At 39.0% G+C, this 24,440-nt stretch overlaps 2 protein-coding genes across 2 annotated transcripts in view; one reads left to right on the forward strand and one right to left on the reverse strand.

Moving 5' to 3' along the window:
- Positions 1-250: 250 nt before the first annotated feature.
- MALSU1 (mitochondrial assembly of ribosomal large subunit 1) lies at positions 251-8,968 on the forward strand. The gene is made up of 4 exons (XM_063450711.1): positions 251-583; positions 2,045-2,223; positions 3,295-3,376; positions 8,626-8,968. Exons 1-4 carry the CDS (start codon positions 283-285, stop codon positions 8,781-8,783), a joined length of 720 nt encoding a protein of 239 aa, XP_063306781.1. The 5' UTR covers positions 251-282; the 3' UTR covers positions 8,784-8,968.
- Positions 8,969-20,733: 11,765 nt separating this feature from the next.
- The window catches only part of IGF2BP3 (insulin like growth factor 2 mRNA binding protein 3), an 85,710-nt gene continuing 82,003 nt past the window's right edge, over positions 20,734-24,440 (reverse strand). The window contains exons 14-15 of the mRNA XM_063450713.1: positions 21,694-21,807; positions 20,734-21,299 (exon numbers count right to left, since the gene is read on the reverse strand). Coding sequence (XP_063306783.1) covers positions 21,195-21,299; positions 21,694-21,807 — 219 coding nt within the window. The 3' untranslated portion in view covers positions 20,734-21,194. The remainder of the gene's footprint in view (positions 21,300-21,693; positions 21,808-24,440) is intronic.

Below are 24,440 nucleotides of genomic sequence, written 5' to 3' on the forward strand. Positions count from 1 at the left end.
AAGCATCAAGGAAGATGTAGTGCACACTATTTAGAATGCCAAGGGACAGGTTGCCTACCACTGCCATACAGTACAGTTCTAAAAACAATACAACTGATAATGAAATTATCACTATGGGGCAGATAAACAGATGAGCTGGTGCTGTGTAAACAAAGCCTTGTTGCCAGGTTACAGACTAACCAATAGGAACGCGCGTGTAAAGTGTTTTAGACCAATAGCAGCACGGCTTGCTGTTGCGTTCCATTGGCTGCTGTCCAGGAAGTAGCTGATGTCGTCAGAGCAATGTGGGCACAGTGTCTGCCTAGGTTTTATCCCGTGTGTGTAACGGGTTACAGAGCGCTATGCTCGGCCCCGCAGCTATGCCGAAATGTGTCTCTGGGCTCCGTGCAGAGCATAGTGGAGGCAGCCTGTGCACGGGTTACCGGGCAGGCAGCGGTTCGGACGCTCCATCTGCACCCTGGGTTAAACGGGTTAACGGCGGGGGGCGTTGGAAGGAGCTCGGGGTCTGAAGACACCCAGGACATAGATGGGCTTCCTCTGCCACGGAGCCAGGCCGAACCGGAACCGCGACAGGAGATGATGGGTATGGCAAGAGTCACAAACACGGGCTGACCTTCAAGGACATGTGTTTTGATAGACAACACGTGTGGACTGCAACTCCAATCATGTTTAGACTAATTGAAAGTACTGGGAGTTACTAAGAGCCCTGTTTTGGTAGTTCCTTTTAGATTATAGACAGTGGGTAGGGCTGGAAGTAGAATATTGACACCAATGACAAGTCCTAAGATCAAATCTGAAAATGGAAACTTTAACCAATACATGGTAATGTGTGGTTTTTGTTTTTTTTTAGTTTAGAGATGTTGTCCCCTTACTCAGACAATGCAAAACATCTGCTTTCTGACAAATGGCAATGTTTACATTTGTCCAAAGGCATGCCACTAGAGGCTGGCTTAACTCCAAATGTAAACATAGCAGTTTCTCTGAAACTATGCTTGCAACTGAAGGGTTAAAACCTGAGGGACCTGGCACCCAGACCACTTCATTGATCTGAAGTGGTCTGGGTGACTATAGTGTCCCTTTAATAAGCATGTTGCAACAACAGTGTGTTCATTACATGGATCAGCTTATTTGGTGAGTAAATAATTTGTTGGTCCAACATGCTGTTGATCTGGGCCTAGGGATACTAGGGCAAAATAATTATTTTTCATTTGCAGGCTTTTTTTTTTTTCTTCCACAAACTATCTTCTTACCAAGATTATGTTTTCCCTACCTTTCTTGGTCCCTCTCCAAGCCAAAAAGCCTTCTCATACCATCCCCCGTGCCAGCTTTATTTCTTAATCTTCCAGAGAAAAGGCAGAGTTTACATTACGGCCTAGGAACACCTAGTGGCTATTACTCAGATGGCCACTAGAGGTGCTTCCTGGGTCAGTACTGCACAATATGCAGCACTGACGTCCAGCATCTCCGTGCTCTGCATGGAGGCACTGAACGTTCCTCGTTGATTCAATGCATCTCTATGATGAGATGCTAATTGGCGCTGCGTCTTGCCATGAATGTGCAATAGCTTCTCAATGCTTTACTATGGGAAAACATTGGATTGGCTGAGATAATCAAGTTTGATCTCAACCAAGGAGGCGGAGCAAAGAGACCTGCACAGTGCTGGAGTAAAAGTAGAGTTCAACACCTTTCACTTAGCTGACTGGGGCTGGTCACTTAAACATTTCACAGCTGTAGTGACAGGAATATATGTTTGTGAAATTCGCTTTGAATTCTCACTTTAGTAACTAACCCTGATAGACTCTTATCATTCTAAATACTACAGTTAAACATACTGGTTGTTACTAAGCCTTCCCCTTTTAAGCTTACAATAGGGCAAGTGTTTATTAACTTTATACACATTTATTACACTCCAGATTAATAACTTTTTTTCCTTTTAAAAAGGTATAACATATTTAAACATTTATCATTTACACCATTAAATAAGTCTAATTAATAAAATAGATGCCTCTACATCTGATTGATTTTTTTTTTTTTTTTATTTCAGACAACGCTCTTCTCACTTTTAACATCGATCTACTGGTCAAGTTGTTGAGACAAGAGAATGGCAAAGACGTGTGTGTTATCAAGATACCTCCTGAAGTGAAATATGCAGAGTATTTTGTAATTGTCAGTGGATTTTCTACAAGACATTTACAGGCGATGGCACAGTATACTTTGAAAGTGGTAAGATCCTAAAGGTATACAAAAATACTAGCTGCTTTAAAGTGGCATTTTTAAGCACCATAACTACTAGAGCTCACTGCAATAGTTATGGTTGCATAAGTCTATGGGCAAAATGTCCCCGATTCTATATTTTTTTTTTTTTTTTTTTTTTACGCACTTTTAGATGTTTAACAAAAAAACAGGACTCCCCTTCAGACCCAGAGTTTATCCCTACTGCAATTAAACTTTTATGACGTTACCATGTTACATTCATTATACCTATGACTAAGTGTTGCATTTAGCACGAATATGGATGATATAATTATGCCAGTGTGCGCAGCTATTTAACTTTATATCATGTTGCTGGTGTCTTATTATTGTTATCATTATTATTTTTTTTTTTTTTTTTTTAAGATATAGATAATCTAATGTTTTACCTGATCATTTGCAGTTCATTTAGACACAGAAAGTATGAGTGGGATTTGAAGAATATGGTTGTCTATGGATATACTTGACATGTAATTTTTTTTTTCTATTATTTTAAATAATTTATGCAAATCCTATAAAATGTTTGTTGCATAAATAAGATTTGTATCTATTTATTTTTTGTCAGACATTATTATAGCCTTTATGTTTGTTTTTCACAGTCCTAAAGGTTAGGTAATTGTGACTTCCAGAAATGTGTGTTGTGTGTGCTTTTTTTTTTTTTTTTTTTTTTTTTTTTTTTTCCCTCTGACTCTCCCTCTTGAAATTACTGCACTGTTTCCATGGTGCTCCAGATGCTTGTGAACTAGTCTGGCAGAACATCATGTGAAAGTAGTTCACAAACATCTTTGAGTGTTGTCGCTAATCTAAAGTGTTGGTTTATTCACTAGAGACTACTACACAGTTTTTTTTCTTAGAGTTGAAAAGTCTTCCATCTTCCAGACATGCACTAGTTAAATTGTGTGTGTGTGTGTGTGTGTGTGTGTGTGTGTGTGTATATAGTTGTTGGTTTTTTTTTTTTTTTTTTACATTTGTGTTTTTGAAAGGGAATGTGGTAATTAAATGGTAGAACTTCATAAACTTTGATTTTATTTGTATTTTTTTAAGTTCAAATCTCTGAAGAGGGTCAGTAATTCACAAATCATCTTAGAGGGAAAGGACACAGATGACTGGATGTGCATAGATTTTGGTAAGTATTGCATTTGGAACTGGAGTCTTCCTGACTTTTATTTTTAAATGAAAATTACCTCCATCACAATCCTGTCATTTTACAATTATCAACATGTTAAAGGCTTCCAATGAACAATGATTTTGATGTGGCCACTATCACATTTTTCCACTTTATAACTCTATTGCAATTTTTAGTTCGGGGGTAAGGGAGAAAGACCCTACCTTGCGTAAAGCAGTCAGGGATAAGCGATTCGTCACTCCAGTTAAACGTGTGAACAAATTAAAGGCACGTGCATTACTTGACTTTTTTTTTTTTTTTTAACCAGCAAGCAAACATTTTAAACAAATATGCAACCAAAAATAAAGCAAGAAAAACTTTTGAAACATATGTAATAAAAGTTCATAAACTTGGTCAGATTGCATTATTGGGCACACCTTCCAGCTAGGATAGTTTCTTCAGATTCTCTCCCTCCTTTTACATACCTAATCTGTTTCAGACAAGTTCACTAAAGACAGAAACAGGGCATCATTGTGCAGCTGCAAGAGATACCTGAGCATGCTCTGCCCCTGACAAAGGTGCACATATTTGTGCACCGAAAGGCGCTTTGGGTTTATTTTCGCGCTTTTTTTTTTTTCATTTTATTATCATGGGCATTTCACCTCACTTTTATTTTAGCACCACAGCATTATATGTTAAGTGATATCCGAACATTTTTTTTAACAATATGAACATAGGCTAAGTTTTTCGTTTCCCATCTACCTAGATTTGAAGGGAGAGAGGCTTGCTCTATTTATCTATTTTTTACTGTATCTCTACTGTCTAATATTTCAAGACCTCTTGATACATGCTACTAATAAGGAGATGGACTTCTCACTCTAATACCTAATACTATCCAGATACTAGGATACTTGTATATTAGGACCTTTGCCCCTCCCAGTGTTATTAATCTAACTAGCCACTACATAGGATTTATCCCTTTACCCTTATATCAAACATATGCTTACATTGGCCAATTGAATTTATTAAAGCCAGCTGTATGCATTTTGTTATTGATTTCCTGTGCTATTGGTAGTGAAGGTCATTGGAATAGCCGTATAAGGCTTTGATATTGATACATGTAGCTATTTTTTTCACATTGCAACATTTGGCAATGTTATTTCTTTTATAACCATTTCTTACACGTATTCTTACTACAGCCATCTACCGTTTTTATGTAGGATACTGGTTTATATCCAGGGGCCTTGTTCTCCCTTTGCTTTGAGAATATTTTGGCCTTACCTTTTTCTCTTTAATCTATTTGGGGTTAAGCCCAGAGACACCAGTAGAGTATCTCTCTGGTGTATTGAATCTGTCACTTGGACACACATATAGTCACAGGTGCTCTGTGCGCACGTATACTAGTGTTATCCAGTCACAGAATCTTATCTTTTTTATCCTATATTGCTTTGCATGAAAACATTGATCAGTTTCCCTCCCTCGCCCCCTGTAATATATTGTAATTGTTGCCAAAGCTTTTGAAATAAACAGTTTCCTCAAAGTGATGCATGTCCCTTTAATAGTCTGTCAGTCTAATTGAGTGATTTAGTGGCAATGGATGTGAAATCGTCATTTTGTTTCTCGTTTCAGTGCTGGCATAACAATCTAAACCTCCTCTGCTTATCAGTGGTAACACACATTTAGCCCAAGTTTTAGATTTCTAAGTCTGGTGTTGTGATGCAGTTACACAGTTTAAACATTAAGGCATGCAATTCTGAAATTGTAGACACGAAACCCGGTATATGAACAGTTTTCTGGTGTTAATATCTCGAAACAACGTCTTGATTTTCACCCAAACAATAGAAAGTTTAAACATAAGAGGGAGGGGCAAGGTGAGGGGTGCCACTGTGACGAGAAGCAATATCCTTACTTTCTTTATGTATAGTCGCACAGGTATAATGGCAACGGACAAGCCCGTAATCAGTAACACAAAATTAAAAACCCTTGAACCTAGATAACATAGGGTTTGGAAAAGGACATGTAAACACTCCATCGTGATACATAGAGCCCTGTGGCAATGAGATCTTCTGACACACGCAGCTGAGCACACTCCAATTCTGTGGATGGTGATCATGTTTAACAAGAGCAGGGTTATACACTAGTGAGAATTACACTAGCTGGGAATTCAAAATGAAGTTAATTTTTTGAAATCTGTACTTATTTATTGTAGCAAGCTAGATTAAAGGCAGAATAAAACACCTTCCCGGCTTCAGTTTTAAAAACGTAGGTAGCCGTAATAGGTAATAAAAGAAGAGTTTTCGAAGGCCGTATTTAGTTCCAAAATAGCCATTTAGATAATATACTCTACTAATTTTTTTGTTTTGTTTTGTTTTAAATCTGTTTTATTGGTTTGGTTAATGAGCGGTCATCCCACGCAGGGGAGGTATGCGAATCACAGTAAACATATGTCAGAGGCATTTACCGCAAAGCAGAGTATACATCAGATTAAAACAGTCAATGCCAGATAAGGCAAAAAAGTTTAAGTATGTGAACATATGTTGCGTATAATTAACGGTACTGATCCTATGAATTATCTGCAAACATTAAGCTTAATCTAGATATTCAAATAAAGTGTACAGCAGTATGTTGAACTTGAATTACAGTTACCCTCTGGCCTAACAGTTTGGCGCATGGTGAGTGAATTATGATATTGGATAGCATATATTTGTAGCATGGAAAATATGGTCTGAGTAGGCTAAGTGAAACAGCCCATTCGCTTAGTAAACTTGCGTCCGAGGCATGTGCCTCAAAGCGTATTATTGATCAATTAAAACAGTTAATGCCTGGTAAGGCGGAAGGGTTAAAATATGTGAAAATAAGTTGCGTATGTTTAGCGGTACCCATAACACGAATTATTTATTATGACATTAATCATCAACTTTAGATATATTTGTGTGTAAGACTCTACAAGCGGAAAGTGCATGATGGGCTGCGTGCGAGAAAGGCATGTTTAGTAAACTAAATCTTAGTCGATGTGTGTGTGCTGTTGCACTGATTAGTCTAACCTAGGTAAGGTATGTATCGTTAGTGAACCCTTAACCCCTTAAGGACCAAACTTCTGGAATAAAAGGGAATCATGACGTGTCACACACGTCATGTGTCCTTAAGGGGTTAAGGAAGTGTAGTGAAGTTTTTCAGACCTTGTGTGACTATAGTATATCATGTCTATTAGTGCTATAACTGCGTCTAGTGAGCTGCGGAAGAGGCATGCAATATAACTGAAAACGTAGAAAATTAATAAAGTGAACTTTAAAACTTTTTGCAGTGCAGGAGCCGGACTGGCCTTAATATCAGTTCGGTGAGGGCCTCTCATGGCACGACTGTAAGCATTTCTCGGGCCGCCGAGTCCCCATCTGTCCCCCCCAGCAACGACCCCCGCCCAACTCCAGAGTCCTCAGTGGCTTTGTGGGCACTCTGGAGCAGAGGCAGTCCATACGACTCCCACACCTTGAGTCCACAGGCCTCCCTCTCCCTGCACCTCCCCATCACCACCCAAAACTCGGGGGAGTGTGTGACCTAACGTCTCTCCCGGTAACGGTCGCATATTTGGTGCGGGGCACGCCCCCCCGGCCACCGGTCCACGAGGGGCCACACAGTCCCGCCCCACCGGGCTCACGGCATCGGGGACTTTGCTCTCTGGGCACCCCACAGACCCAGGGGCCTGGTTATACTCTACTAATTTAAGTAAAGGATGGTATAAACAATGTTTCATTTGGGGGGTGTAGACTCCAAGATAGAAGAGCATATGTAAGCGCTTGGCTTTATTTCCCATACCAGTATAGAGCGATATATTGGTAACTGCAGGCTTCGGCAGACGTTTGTCCAGTATATTGCTATCATTCTGCAGCCCTGCAAACCTGAATCTACTTCAGTCTGTCGATAACTCCGCCCCCTGCAGAGTGAATTTCACATTTAGGCCAAACCGAAAACAGAATTGACTTGGACAAGGTTTCTGTTGACTATTGTGACGGGAATCTTAAAATTCACTTTGAATTCCCTGCAATTTTCACTTTAGTGCATAATCCTATAAATACTGTCCTGAAGGTCAGAACTTCTATCAATTAACACACGAGCGAGATTGTGATTGAGGCCAATAAATAATAAATAAGGGTTGATGTATAGGCTGAAATAGTTTCAACACAAAAAAGTGAGTATTTGGCATTGTATATTTGGAATCTATGCCCATATTCTTCATATAGAGAACTATGTTGCAGTCTTCACTCATTATGTAAAATCTGGGTATAATCTCATTTGATTAATATTGTCAACCGTGGTAAGGGAAAGTAGATGACAGTATGCGAGACAATGTGGGGAAGCAAATTTTTCTGTTGAAATACATTGAATACTTTATCCCTCTTTGCTGCATTATTTTCCCCAGTAAACGCTTTGAGAAGTGAAATTGTCACTTTAATACCGATCTTGCATAGTTTTATCATGGAGTAGCTGTACTCCAGAAGTATGTTATATTTTGTTAGAATAGCATCTCTGACAAGCAAACGTCAATGTACAGCATATTTTTTAAAAAACAATAATTTTGAATATTGATTTTATTGTGCCACAATCTGTTCATTTTCTTGTAGCCACAGATCAGTGGACATTTGCACAATTTGTATTCTGAATTTAATTAAAAAAAATCACACAAAAAAAAATCACAAGGCTGGTTAGGATCCACTGATTATACATTGTAAGGTCTGATGCCGATTATCTGTGGCCTTTTCAGTTAACAACCGGTACTGATTTTTTTTTTTTTTAACCTCACTGCCTTTTACCTGTGGCCAGGGAGGGCACATTGCACTCCCTGGTGGTGGTGTGGCTGTGTACGCTGCCCATGTCTGTATTATTATATATGTGTGCAGTATAGATGTAGTACTCCTCTTGTAGAAGGGGCGGCCGGGACCCAGTACTCACTATCTTCTGTTTCCTGCAGGTCCTTTTTTCCAACTCTCACGAGCCTTGGATGCCCTAGGATCGTTGTCACTTTGACAACCAGAGGCTTGCAAGAGTTGGAGAGAGGACCGGCTGGAAACTGAAGATGGCAAGTGCTGGGTCCCGGCCGCTTCCCATACCAGTTGGTTGGCACCTTGGGTGGACAGGTGATATCAGTACCGATATTTGCCAAAATGCTGAATACAGCCAATATTTATCGGCCAAACCGATAATCAGTCCTTACTGATTATATTTCATATATAATATTTTAACGTGCTAATTGTATAATTTTTTTTTTTAAACAGGTGATATTGTTGTCCATTTTATGCTGCCAGAGACGAGAGAGCTTTATGAATTAGAGAAGCTATGGACTTTACGATCATATGATGACCAGTTGTCTCAAATAGCACATGAGATTTTACCTGCAGATTTTACATTTGGACTTCAATCAAAGACTGAATGAGCAGAATATTGCTTCTTTACACTATAAAGCAAACAGACGTGTGTAGAAACTCATTTGAATTTTGTTATACAATTAAAACTCCTGGACACATTGTCACATATAAAAGCAGAATGAATGAGAAGGGGTGGGGGCTTGTTAGGCGGGTAAGTATATTTGTTTTCTCAAAAACACGATTCAGAAAAAAAAAAAAAAAATTCCCTTTGTTATTGCTGTAATGTCTTCTTGAGAAAAAGTTTTGCCTGAAAAGGCCCAAATATATTGTGGAATAACAAAGTTTTTTTTTTTTTCTTTTTTTGAAAATTGATTCAAGGTGTGCTGTGGAGTAATTTTAAATTATCTAAATTCTAGATTTACTACTACTCAAACATTGGCACTGAAGAATTATAACCGTTAGCTCTGCACTGTTGGTTCCCCATTCCTCATATAAAACACTAAAAATCTCACACAAACTCATTAAGTGAAATGAGCATTTCTAAAAACCAATGCAGACCGCAAACTGGATGACATGTTGGTAATTAATTGCATCTGTTCCCTTGAAATTGTAGTCTATGCCTACAGATGAGAAGTTGGTGCATTGCAATGACCATCATCAAAAAATCAGAACATGCATTAAATAGTATGGAATCAACTTTATTGCAGTTTTTAGAATCCATATTTTAGCTCTAATCTGTTATTTTAAGTGTTTTGGTTTTATTTTTGGCCTATAATATTTGCATGTGTCCCTATGACACCACAACACTTCAACATCACCGTCAGTTTGTACACCAATTGTTCCAAACTCAAATACAGCACAATCGCGACAATATAAATGGGAAATGCTGGGTATGTTTTGAGGGAACTACTGTTAAACATTATAGTTTGTGTGGTCAGGAATTCAAAGCAAAATTCACATTTTGGCCAACATATTCTGGAAGCATGCCTGACAGAATTATACCTACAATGTAAACCTCCCATTAGCTTTCTAACACCAACAGTCTTGATGACGGGGAGAGCACTAAATGGCTGAGTTAGCTAGATAGTGTACATGGCCAATTGTAGTGCTAATCGTGTACGTGTAGTTATATTTGTACTATGCGTTGCCTTATGTGTAACATTTTGATTTTATAGATTAGGGTTGATAAATATTCAGGTGATGCTGACTGTAGTAGTATAAAACAAGTACTTGCCTGTTAGCTTTGGATGATTGTCTTGTCAATTCCATTCTCTTTTGAGGACGTCTTGTTTGGAATCATTACAAAAGCAATACATACCATTAAAGAAATATTGATTCTAGTTAACATTCCTTAAAGCCTTATTTGTGCATACAAACAAAAATTCACTATATTCTCTGAAACACAAAAACCCTTTAACCCCTTCAGAACACGTGTGACATGTCATGAATGATTCCCTTTTATTCCAGAAGTTTGGTCCTTAAGGGGTTAAGGAAAAAGGTGTTCAATTTAAGACACTCAGAATGACGTAGAAACAGAAACAAAAAGGCCAAAGACATATTATAAAACCACCAAATAACGTGAATAATTAAGGTTATGTACAATCTGATAAATGATCACAAGATTTTCTGCAAATAAATAAAAATATATATGGTGCAGTATGTGCAATATAAATATCAGGGTGGGGGTGGTAGAGAACTCCCTAGGTAGATGTATAATCAAGCATGTCTCCCTTTCAGATAGGATCAGGTAGTAAAGATTGATGGTCTTCAGCGGAATCTTCTGGATGGCTCAGGATAGTAAAAAAGAATATAGTGCAGATTGTATTGAAAAAAAAATTACAACTCTACTGACCGTTCAACTTGTTAGTATACCTATGCTAACCTTATTAATATAAAATGAGGCTGACACTCATAGGAGATGCTATATTGTATTATCATGCTCCCAACCTGTACAAAAATGTGCATTCCCTACTCTTTATTCTGTACCCCGTCTTATAAACGCCTCAATAAAAGAAAGATTGACAAAAAAAAAAAATGACAACTTCATTGCACTTACAAGATTACAGACCAAATCAAGCGTATCTGCAACAAGCTTGGTAGCCAGGCTTCAGCGAATAGCAGGAAGTTCCGGAGGTAAACATGCAGGGTGGCAGATTACAAATGAAAACAAGTGTTTGAATGAAATAAAACTATCAAAAAGTCGTACGTGTTTTGCCTGTTTCAGGGATGTAGATGTTCTGAGAGACTTAGGCTCTCACTGGCAGTAAAAGGGCTGGATGCCTGTGATTTTATCATGGTCAAGGTGAAAAAGGATGGTCTAGGCGTTACATTAAGAAGCTTTATTGCTAGTGAACAATAATTGTAATGTTTTAGACCACACAGAGGGCTTTGACTTGGCAGAAACGTTGCAATTCTTGTTCACTTCCAATTAAGCTACCTAATGTGATGCCTGGACCATCCTTTTTTCCTTGACTAAGTTAAAATAAGGGTTTGACAACCCTTGGTTTGGAGCACCCGGCTTCTATATGCAAGAAAGTGCCTTCCTCTTCATATGTTGATTGTGATTTTTATCATTGGCATATATTTGCTGGCTGCAAAAGTGCCAGGATGGGCTTTATAACGCTCCAAAGGTAGTAGGTTGCCACTCCTTCATGTAAAGGAACTATCTGCCATCAGCCACTCATTTAATATCTACAAATTGCTGAAATTGTCAGCTCACCCCGTTCTTCCATACAGTAAAAGTTTCAATGAGTCTTACCATTTCTTGCAGTCAGAGAGGGGGAGGAATTAATGTCAACTCTCATAAGTACTCACACAAAAAGGGAATAAATTGAGTTATTGTCCCCCAGCCCGGGAGGTAAATAAGGGTAATATTTAAAAAGAATTACTTGTAAAGAATCAATGCAATGGATATTAATGGGATGACAAGGTCCCTATGAGAGGCTGTGGTAGTCAGCCCCTAATTATAGGAGAAACCATTCTTTTGCTATGATATATCTTAATTTAAGGCAATTGTACCTCCTTACAGCATATTTTGCTGTAGAGGCTTATCTGTTTTATTCCATTTTGGTGAGTTTGCAAATCACAGCTTCTCTATGAACCATGAAACATTACTCTGACTATTATGATCCCCTCTCTTTTTATTCGTAGTTATCTACCTCAAATCTCTCTTTTTTAATAGCCACATAGTCAAAAACACTGGGCAAAATTAGTGTTCAAATCTAGTTTTTGCATTTTTCACACAAACAAATATGAATGCTAACTTTAGCCAGTGTTTCTGACTAAGTGGCTACAAAAAAAAAAAGCCTGGACATACCCCATTTGTAATACCTTGTGTCTACTTTTGCAAATGCTACGCTATCATGGGGGTAATTCTCATTCCTGGGTTACCATACTGTCTAAATTCATCATAACCAGTCTGGCAAATTTCAATTTGTATAAACAGAAAAATGTAACGTGATATATTTTACCCTGTAACTTTCCAAAACACTATAAAACCGATACATGCAGTTTACGGTTTTACTTGTGAGACATTGCTGAACACAAATATGTGTATTATATTGATGTAAAAGCTAACCATATGACATTCACAGTTAAAATGCCATGCAAAACAAAAAATTACATTTAATTTCTCATTTTGTTTTGTTTTTTATATTTTATTCATATTAAATTGTTTCATAGCTAAATATTTGATGTGAAATGAAAGCCTTGTTTCTTCTGAACAAATTCATATATAAGTAGTGTGGGTGCAATTAATATGAAAGAGGTGAATTATGGTTGTACAGACCAATAGTCAAATTCCAGTTTGTTTTTACATTTTGCTTCAATCAGAACTTGTTCAATTTCCGCCATCCTTAAGGGGTTACCGATTTTACTTTCCACACCCACTTGTATTTATCTATGATCTTTTCTGACTTGCACTGGATTTCAATTATCATGCACAACCATATAGCTTATCTTTGTCCATTATGTCTACGTTTAGGCATGGTCTTCACGCACAGATCATATATTCTGTTTCTGGACTCGGTCAGGACAGAGGTATGTAAATATGTCAATCACATGACTGATGGATTGTGGGTAAATTAAATTTAGTACAATCCATGCCCAAAGATTACACGGTTTGGGATTTAAAGAAATAATAAAAAAAAATTACCTTACTTTTTAAGTGTTTATATAAAAATAAACAGGCAAACTTAAATTAAAAAAACCTGCAAACGTGACTGCCACAATAATACATTATACATTTGCATTAAAAGGTCAGTCTATGCACCAATGGCACTTTACATTTATTTAAGAACTGCTCAGTACTTTAAGAACCCTCAGCCAAAAAAAACTATAGACAGAGCTGTCAACCAAGCAGCCCTGAACTTGAATCTATGATTATATCAATTGTGTCCATACCTGTGCATGTTGTGCACGCACACAATATGCACCATAGCAAAGGCTTTCTATCCTTCCCAAGGACAGCATGTTTTAAGTCTATGGTTCACATCCAGCACTAAATTACAGTCCAGTTCATAAAACCCTAAACTGGACTGGGCGACGGGGCTTGGGAGGGACAGCCGACTTCCCCGCTCTCAAGTCTGCTGAGCAGTCCACCTTCGCTCCGACATCCCCCTCACCCCCCCCATGCCCTGGACCGGCGGGGGTTATCCCAGTCCCTACCGAGCCAACCCACTCAGTCCTGATGCCATTACAGACAGCACCTGTACCTCCAGAGCATCCACCCATGTCTGCTAAAATTGCGGGAGGGCCTTACATGATGGAGCAGAGCCTGATACCAACCGGTAAGGCAGAAGGCAGCAGCATAGAGAGCACCTCCCAGAGACAGGAGTTCTGGGCACGATTGGAAAGGCACATGGCGACAACCTCGCTGCAGCCTAAAGATCAAACACGAAGACAAATGCCACTCTCAGACAGACTGCCTCAGGGAAACAGGCCTCGACAGCATCCTGCCTCTCTCCTAACATGCAAACCCAAGCCGCAGAACAACAGGAGTGCGACCTCTTCTTAATTACCAAGAGGGAAGAGGGTTACACCTCGTAAGCTGAAATCGCACAGAGCCACACTTCGACTCCAGCGGCAGACCACGCTCCAACCTTCGCTCCGGCTATTGTTCCAGCGGAGACCTACTAACCATCTGAACCAGCGACAGCATCTAGGGGCTATACAGACCTAGACTTCCAGCGCTCGAACACGCAAGGCAGCGAACAAGCAACAGGACAGAAAACTCCTACCAACACTCAAGCGACTGATTCACAGGGCCTGCCGCCCAACCCTACAAGCAAAGCGCACGAATTACGCAATCTCCCAGGTTCCTGACAGGTTGGTGCATAACCTACCGCGACCTTGGGGCTGGGAAGACATCTCATCAGGGCATCACAGTGCCAATCTGCACTCCAGGTTGGGACTTCAGCCCAGCAAGGGTATAGGATGACTTTACACTCGTTGAGACCTGGAGGGCCTGCTGTGTGCCCACAGACTCTAACACTTAGAGGCTTCGGGACTTATCGCATACACAGTGAAACTCCTGGTACCGGACTGCACTGAATGCCAGCGAAGTGCAAGCCACGATAGATAGGCTATCACCTCTGACCTGCTACCCTATTGTTTCTGATGTCACTGTTATGACACTCATTTGCATAATATGACATGATTTTAAAATGTCTTATTACTTCCACTAGACATGTCTCCAGATAGCCTGTCACCTACTAACCTCAAGCTAACATGTCTGCTTAGTAAAAACAAAGAACATTACCTGCGCTCTGGCCTAAATCCCTATGTACATTTAAACAAAATGGAGGCTCTTTAGTTTTATTCCAATGGCCATTTGAATACATAAGCTCACCTTGGTGAGTCCTACTGTAGCCATTAGATTTGCTGATATCAGCCAAGAATCTCCAATAAGACAGGAAGGGGTATTTTATAAACCCTTTCACATTTAACCCTTTATAGGGCTTTTACACATACAATAAACTTTTCTGGTATCAGCTGTTCAGCTCAGCTTGTACTCTATGCAACATTGAAAAATTGTGCAGTATACTCGCATGCCTTGTCACTATTATGCCTTGTCCAATTCAAGGTCTTGCCAATGCTGTTGAGGCATTGTCAGATTGTCTGTTAATCATATGCACACAAAAATAAAGAATTAAAAAACAATCCATGTGATTTCAATTTTATTTTTTAATAAAAAAAAAAAAAAAAAAAGTACAATTTCCAGAGACATGATAATTTCCTTTAACCCCTTAAGGACACATGACATGTCTGACACGTCATAATTCCATTTTATTCCAGAAGTTTGGTCCTTAAGGGGTTAAAGAATCAGACAAATTAAAAAAAAATTGGAGTAGCGTACTTGGAGGATAAATTACATGTCCTATAAATACCTGTCCAGTAAGATTATTGGATAATACCTGATGTGTGCATCTCATCCAGGTGTGGAAAGAGTCTGCACACAAGAGAAATACTGTATACCTATCTGTACATGTATATATGTATAAAAGGGCTTCAGTGGTTCACAGGCAGGGCCCTCTTTACCTTTTGTATTTTTACCCTCCTATTTGTACAGTGTTGCGGAATATGTTGGCGCTTTATAATTGCCAGTAACAAGGCCATTCTAAAAACCTACTCCTACACGGTTATTCACTGAATTGAGGGTTGTTGGGAATTCAAAGAAATTCTATTATAAAAAATTACTCCGTGCACCATACCTACTTCAGTAATTTTTAAATGGTGGTGCTTTGAGTTTGTATGTGCAGCATTTCAGTTTTAAATGGTGCACATACAGAGTTAAAACCCAGTGCTGCCAGGGGGGTGGGGCCTAACCACCAAGCAAAGCAGACAAGCCACAGTAGCTCCTGCATTTACTCATGATTTTAACTTTTTATCAGCAAAAGGTCATAACTTGACTTACCAGGGTCAGCAATTGAGAGGGGATATCATTGTGTCAACAAAGATACCACTTAAAGGGACACTCCAGGCACCCAGACCACTTCTGCCCATTGGAGTGGTCCCACTACTCTTAACCCTGCAAGTGTAATTCTTGCAGTTTTTTTTTTTTATAAACTGCAATAATTACCTTGCAGGGATAACTTCACCTCTAGTGGCACATGCGCATTAGGTCTCCCTGGTCGGTGGGCGGGATCAGTTTCCCACCGGCCGACGCAATCACTGAGAGGGGCGGCGGAAGAAGCAGCGTTGTGGGACATCGTCGCTGCCTCTGGTAAGTTACTGAAGGGGTTTTCATCCCTTCAGCAACCGGGGATTGGGAGGTGGGAGGGAGAGGGGACAGATTGTTTTCCTTTCACTGGAGTTTCCCTTTAAGCTGGCCTTACTAACAGAAATACCTGATATGTTCATGCGGCCTATTGCCATGGCTGATATGGGAGAGACGGCTGCTGCATACAGTCTGAGCCCTCGGCCGGTTATCCCGGTCCCAACTTGCTTGCAGCACTCCCCTTTATTGGTTCCCGATGAACAAAATGGCGGACACGCCTCTTAAGGCATCCTCCTATACAAGCCGTTTGAGAACATCACAGCTTGGTTGAGCACTCTCAGACGCCATACCACGATTTCCCAACGCTTTTGGGCGTAACTGGAAACGCGTATGGTCCCAGAGCCACAACAACCTCAGATATAGGTGCAAAGAGGCCAATGCAGGGTGCCAAGCGGGCCTTTTTTGGGAGCAGCCCCCCTACAGCATCGCCCACCCCACCGACTTAACACCTTGGCTTTCCGATGCTCCCACTATGGGAAGGACTCACAGCAAAGTCTGTGGTATCAAGATGCCTGTCTTCAACAGGTCTGGGGCTGGAAAGAGGTCTTACCTCGTCCAAATTGCGCCATTTCCCTCAGCAACCTCCATATATTGGCAGCCAGCCTCTCAGGCCCAGGAATTGGATAATGCGGTGCCTTGCAGCTACAATAGTGAGGCCCCGAGCTGGGCATTGGCCAAAGATTGACTTGCCTGCATGGGCCCGCTTATGGTAAATAGTTCCAGCTTCCTAGCCGACTTCTCCTTACACCTGTTTGTATCTCAACAGCAATGTTTGCAAAATTTTTTTTTTTTTTTTTTTTAAGTTTGACATATTAGTTTCTAGCAACCAGTGTTTTTTCCTTTTTCTCATAGTTTACAGTATTTATTCTATGCCAGTAGATTCACTAGTCTGTTACTCAAGGCATGTATTTGCCTGTTTCTACCCAAGTCTAGTGTTTCTCTAAAATGTGTCTCCTCGATGGTTCTATTTACCTAGACAAGTGCCTGTATGTTCCACAAAGAAAGAAGTGAATCAAATCTTCTACCTATAAGTTGTTATATCATATGGCACTTGTCAACTGTCAATAAATAAGCATGTATCTGAAATGGAGCTCCAAATATAAAGAATGTAAAAAAAAAAAAAAAAAAACTAAAACATTGCTGCCAGAGGTGTAACTCTTCCTCACGCAGTCTCATTAGCTAGCCCAGAACATTTATCTGGGCTAGCTAATGTGAATTATGTGCATGTGGCATATGTTGGAGACTGATAACCAATGGGGAAGCGGTATGGCCCCCTGCTCTGTGCTGCTTCAGTCCTCCCCTTGGTCTGTCCTCTGGCATGTGCCTACCAATGTAGTGAGGTGATGTGACTGTGCTGGGGGAGGATTAAGCTACAGGGAGAACTTTGCCTGAGCGCAGGATTCAAGCAAGATTACTTTTCTTTTGGGGAGCATGCCAGTCATTAAGGCTTACTCAAACCATGAATTGTATTTTATTAAAACCTTTTTAATATACATTTCTGTACTTGGGGTAATCCTTTCAGGCCAAAGCAGCTGGGTAACAGGGAAATGATCCAAGTCAGCTATCCTTTCAGTTTAGCCATTTTGTCCTCAAATGGGCACTTCACTAACCAAATAAAAATGCAAATCTCTGTTCAGTAGAAATACTACGCATTTTCCCATTGGGGGTATACCTAAACCTAAAACAGCTAACAAAAACGGCAGTCCTCTTATTTGAAGCCTTTGCAAGTCCCCCTCCTTCTTAACCCCACCCAGACTCTGTGGCTGTCAAATCACAGACTCTCCAGTGCAGCTCCATGAGAAGTCTTTGCAAGGCAGGTGCTCTGGACAATTGTGGCTTCACATAGCTAACGAAACCCAGAAGTAACAGGACCAATTGCGTTACAGTCCAGAGGCGTAACAAGTTAAATTCATAAGAGTATCAATCTCTTTTGAAATCTGCACTTTCTGTAAAAATTAAAAAAAAAAAAAAATGAAATTTATGTTGAATTCCCAAAAATTATCACTTTAGTGAATTACCTTATAATGTTTTTCTTCTCGTTTGGCACTCCTTTCACATAAAGTACCACAAGATAAGGATGGACAACCTAAAAGGCAAGTTTGAAGATTTCCCTTTAAAATGTCCATTTAAAACAGAAAATAAATAAAATCACAAGAGGCTCAAACATAGGAGTTAAACTCTTTATTCCATTCAGAGGCATCTGGCAAGTGGAGCTGCGTTGGGGGCACATTACAGATGAAAAATGATCCATGCTTTGCAGATATTAAACTCATTTACAGTATTACTTTCTACTGTATCTATTGCCAAAATACTCCAATTTACCAAGTCTCAATTGAAAATAACATGATTACCACACTAACAGTCTAGAAATTTAAAGAGATATGACAGTATTTAAATCAGCAGATGTATATGCAGCACCTATCTGTAAAGTAAAATTTATGGAAAATAAATCAAGTTATGTCTGCTTCAACATGTTAAGAAAAAGAAAGTTGGGCCTATATTCGAGACTCAACTAAAAGTTCAATATGCTATTTAATGACTTTCATAGTTCAGTATTTTTTTTATCAATGTAGGAAAAGAAAAAAATTCTAAACACTAAATGAAGTCACTCTCGTCAAGAAGAAGAAGAAAAAAAAAAACACCTTATTTTTCTTAAAACTACAACATAGGTTCCAAGTTTATTTATTTTTTTATTATTTATTTTAACCAAATTAGTAATTTAGATGTAGGATAAGAAAAGAAAAAAAAAACTAAACAAACAAAAAAAAACACTTCAGACTATTTTCAAAATTAGGAGGAAAAATAGAGCAAGAAGGTAAGAAGGGAGGAGGGGAGCGAGGGTGGGTGGGGAAAAGAAAGGAGGCAAAAAAAAAAAGAAAAAAAAAAAAGGATCTCTAAGCTGTACAACAATGATCTTTGGGAAAAAATATCTATTCTATGAAGAAATGCCTCTATTTCAATATGAATCTAAGAGGTAGATCAACAAAATGGTGAAACATATGGTTTTGCTAGTTGTGCCCCTCAAATCAGTGCAGCATGGTGATTGATCATCTCATGCACAAAAACATCACAAAAATAAAGGTTCAGAGGTAAATCGCATGGCTCTGTTAAGACCACACACACACACATATACACACACACAGCAGTCTTTATGCACCAAGTGTTGCCACATTTTCAAAACTGAGGTAGACTGAAGTTTATTGTAGAAACTTGAATGTGTAATATTACCACAATCATCATTCAAATTACATTCTGAAATTAAAAAGAATTTGGTAGCTTTCCTTTTATCCCTGCCTTTTGAATGTGTTTTTACTTTATGACCCTTGAGCTGTCAGAGACGTACAGCAAAAACTCATTTTGCAACTCTGGCAGCAAAAGGGTTAATGGTTGTTTGCAAAAATAAATTTTAATTAAAAACGAAACATGTGCATAAACCCTGCTGTAGCTATTTTAAGCCAGAATAGACTGTTGTATTCAGCTTTTAAACCTTCCAAGTGGCTTTGTGTGGCCCTTTTATTTATTTATTTTTTTTACTGCTGCTGGATATGTAAACTTACACCTGTCGTTTGCTTACATGTGATCAAACATGTGTTTGATTCATCCCCAGTTCCCTCTCCCCCCAGTCACGGTAACTGAACGTAATGTGTTGATCTGATGGGAAGCATCAGTTGATGGTCATGGTAGGGTTGTGGGGGAGGAGAGGAAAGAATAAAATAAAAAAAATAAAAAAGTTATATATTAAAACAAAAAACAAAAAATAAAAAAAGGAAATATATATTTATATATAATTATATATCTATATATGCTCCCATAGATCAAGTGTTTTCTTTTATTTACCAAACTGATGATGAAGCTTGCTCTTTGAACAGAATGGCAAAGTTCAAACAGGCTGCAAATGTTTAAATGTAGTATTAGGTAGTGATGGTCAAAGGCACAAAGGGTTCATTGCATTCAACCAAGCAGCACAACCCCCACCCCCAAAATAAAATAAATAAAAAAAATAAAAATAAAATAAAATGGAAAAATAAAAAGACCCCATCCGCCCCACAAAAATAAAAAAAATATATATCCAGTCTTATACCATTAAAATATATTCCCAAACCCAGCCGGCCTCTTTCCATCACTTCCTTGTGTCCTGTTCCCAGAAAAAGTACCGTCAAACTATTTTTATCCTATAGTAAAAGAAAAATAAACGGCATTGCTGCTATCAGTATGGTGGCGGTTTTTTATGTTTTTTTTTTTCAGGATCTATATTTGAACATTCACTGAACTTTCTAGCAAAATGATGGTTTGGAAGGCCTCACGAAATCCGAGGCAACACTCCATCTTTTACTCCCATCAGCCAACAGCAAGTAGCACCATTCTGCTAATAATTCTGAAATATATCTGTGCTTCTAACTGCTGGCTGATCTTTTATTTTTATTAAAAAAATAAAATGCTCAAGAACTATTAGCTTTATAAAGTATACAAAATACCAAAAACAAAGAAAAAAATAAAATAAAAAGGAACAATTTCTCATTGAGGTACTAAATGCCTGAGGTAGTTTAGTAAAATGCATATTTATCTTTTTATGCCCTGGCCAACACCTTTCTACACTTCCCTTAGGTTATTCATGGCAGTGTTAAGTAAAAATGCAACCAAATTAAAAAAAAATGCCACTTGTTCAACACTGGGACTAACACTTAATCTCGTCAATACCCTTCATCAACACTAACCCACCAATAATCCCCACCTTCTACTAATTCTTTTTTTTCTCTTTTTTTTTCTAATACATCTGGACGTATAAGAGCAATGCCTTTTCTTTTTGAACCAGAGAACTCATAAGAGAAAGCTTCATTAAACAAAGTTCTAAAATTGTTGGGGAATAAGAATAAAAAAAAAAAAAAAAAAAAAAAAAAAAGACTAACAAGGTTTATGTTAACTTGTGAGAATAGATCAAAAGGGAAGTGAAGGGGTCCTTATTTTTCCTCTCTTTTCCTTTTTTTTTTCTTTTTTTTCCTTTTTTAAAGCTGGATTCCAAAAGTTTGAGAGCCTAAAGAATACATTCTCAGAGACAGCGGACTGGTTGCCTGGTCCTCAAACAGGTGACGAGCTAGGTGGAAACTTTAGCCACGTAGCACTGACAAGTGTGGTTAACCTGTCTTTTACTCAGTCTGTCTTTGGTCTGGCATCTGTCTCTGTGAAGGGCCATTTTCTTGAACCTCTATTTTCGTCTTGGCTGGGGCTGTCCGCTCTGCACGGTTTTCTGTTGTTGTTGCTGCTGTCTTCTTACCTGAGCGAGAATTTCCTGGATTTTTCGCTGTGCAAGCTGAAATGAATAAATAAATAAATGTTAGACGTAAACACTCTTGTATTTATTTATTTCTTACATTTGATTTATGAGAAACTTATTCAGTAAGTATAACTTGTCAATTGCTTCTTCCACCACACTAAACACAATGCTTACCAAACAAGCCTTTAATTTCATCTTAGTGCATTTGCTTTCAAAGTTGTCTTGTCCAAAAGGTTCCAAAATATTTTCAAATATTATGAAACCTTTGGGACAAGACAACTTTGGCCATGCATTGCTCTCTTCATGGTTACATGTGACAAAAACAAAATTAAAAAAAAAATCTTATCCAGGCAAAAAACAAATATCTGGATAAAACAAAAAACACAGGAAAGGAAACCAAAAACACAACGCACATTTGAGCTCGACATACCTGGCTTGCATAGAAGTGGCCTGTAATTTTAACCACCACTTGATCATTTTCATCTGGTGTTTGATCACGTGGAACAACAACTTCTGCACTGGTTAGATTCTGAAGCTCATTTACCTAAAACCAAATTTATAAAATAAAATTACACTTGTGGCTTATGTTGCATAAAATATGTATTCTGTGACATACCTATGTGTTGCAGATATGTTTTGAGAAAACTGGAGATTGTATGCATGCGTGTATAGGTAAATGAAAGCATGAAGTAACTTGTACAAGACCCATGTAAGTGAAATTCAAATCAGTCTAGAAACGGGCCAGAAACCAGGAATATTTAAGTTCAACCTTAACATACTCCACTAACATCACTCCCCCTTGCTGGATGGATGGGCTGACAGGAGGACAAGGAAGCCATGCTGCCAGAAAATTTATTTGAAGTGGTCATAGTGCTTTAAGTAACCCTTTAAAGAACTCTCCCTATGAAATATCACCAGTCTAATCATTGTTGACACAAAGATTGATTCATCCATGACTGACAAGGTTCATGGCAAATTCTAACCCAGCAGTCTGATCCAACAATCTATATCTCTGAAGACTGTGGAGATTGGGGTTTTAGCCGACGCTGGATGTCCTCATGCAGAGAGCGAGGACGTCCAGCATCTGTTCGGCGATCAATTGCCAGGAACGCCAGATCTGGTAGACAACCACTAGTGGTGGGGTATAACCCTGCAATGTAATTATTGCAGTTATTGATAAACTGACAGGGACACTGTACCCAGACCACTTTCATGGGTGCCTGTAGTGTTCCTTTAAAGCAGATGGCCTATGAGGTATTTTCTCCAATGGAATGGTCTCTCAGAGAAAATTTGTTATCAAAGCATTTTTTTATTTTTTTTTTAAACTGTAGTGTGTGTTTATGGCAATTATTTTACTGTAAATTTTATCTAGAACTGGGCACATACAGAGTGGCCCAAGGAAGATTTATTAAATCATAAAAGCCAACATTTTGGCTCAAGAAGAATCTCTCTCAAGGCTTCTATTTATACTTAACAACTAAACCTCATGACGAGGCCTACATGCTTTATGTATTGTGTTAGACTTTGGGACAAGCAAGTGTAGCCAACTAACTTGAGTGTTTATGCGAAACACATTTTGCCATTTACTGTTCATCATAAAAAGACACAAAGGCCAATAAACAGAGGCTAACACGAAGGTGCTGTGACCCCCAATACGGTCATCTGTTTAAATGCAAACTTACTGCTACCCTCGCAGTGATATGCTGCCTGTGGTAAACAGACTGCATAAGTCTAGCTACTTTAGAGGTTAAAAGTGACAAAAGCTTGCAATCAGAAGAGGATATAGGATACATCAAGACTACATAACAGTGACACTAATGAATGAGTGATTATTTACCCCATTAGGATTGACCTAGCTCCAAACTGACTACATCAAATAGCTCATCGATAAGGGTCTGTTCTAGTAGCTTTTGTCATCAACACAATCCCTCACGATAGAGGGACATTGATGACAGACAACATACATCCCAGATGGGTATACCATACTTTGATATTGGCAGTATTGTTGTGTATGGATCCTCAGGGATCTTATTTGGTCAGGTGATTAACTTTCTGTACACAACACATTTCTGGTGTTGTGTGCATGTTTTCTTAAAGGACCACTCTAGGCACCCAGACCACTTCAGCTTAATGAAGTGGTCTGGGTGCCAGGTCCTTCTAGGGTTAACCCATTTTTTCATAAACATAGCAGTTTCAGAGAAACTGCTATGTTTGTGAATAGGTTAAGCCTTCCCCTATTTCCTCTAGTTGCTGTCTCACTGACAGCCGCTAGAGGCGCTTGCGTGATTCTCACTGCGAAAATCACAGTGAGAGCACGCAAGCGTCCATAGGAAAGCATTATGAATGCTTTCCTATGTGACCGGCTGAATGCGCGCGCAGCTCTTGCCGCGCGTGCGCATTCAGCCGACGGGGAGGAGAAGAGGAGGATCGGAGGAGGAGAGCTCTCCGCCCACCGCTGGAAAAAGGTAAGTTTTTACCCCTTTCCAGAGCCGGGCGGGAGGGGGTCTGTTTTCCTGGCACTAGAGTGGTCCTTTAAGCACTAGGATTGTTGCAAATTTCCTTTAGCGTTATTAAAAGTGCTTGCTTTGAGAAACTTCTCATTGCTTGATATATAACAAAGCTAACACATTTCTCTTAATGCTTCTTTTTAGAGTAAATAATTGAAATATCCTTTAAACAGGAGAGCTTCCACCTATTAGGGGATAATATTTCCATTATTTATGCTGATCCATACTGAATGCCTTAAGTTGGAATTTTCTTTTTGAGATCATAAAAAAAAAAAAGTTGTATGGAACTGACAATTTTAAGTATTTTGGAAGCCAATCTTTAGGCATGCCTAACGGTACACATTGGGCATTTCCAACAATTCTTCCTGTAGTGGAGTTTAGCATGCTCAAAGGCTAGTGAGAGATACAATTGCATAATATTGGTTTCTAGGAACCAGTATAGGTGTACAACTCTGCCATAAACTTCTAATGTGGCCTACTCAATGCCCCAGGACTGACTCCATAGCAGGCAACCCCAGCACTATGAATATCGTATAGATGAACTATATTTGGTCATACCTCACTCGCTATGCTCAGGAATTCTTATTTTTAATGTGGCATTTATTATGCCAGTGCAATGCATATTGGCCTATTTTGCAATGTAGATGTAGAGATCTAATTCCATTAATAC

Source organism: Pelobates fuscus, chromosome 4, assembly GCF_036172605.1.
Source record: "Pelobates fuscus isolate aPelFus1 chromosome 4, aPelFus1.pri, whole genome shotgun sequence".
Classification (NCBI taxonomy): domain Eukaryota; kingdom Metazoa; phylum Chordata; class Amphibia; order Anura; family Pelobatidae; genus Pelobates; species Pelobates fuscus.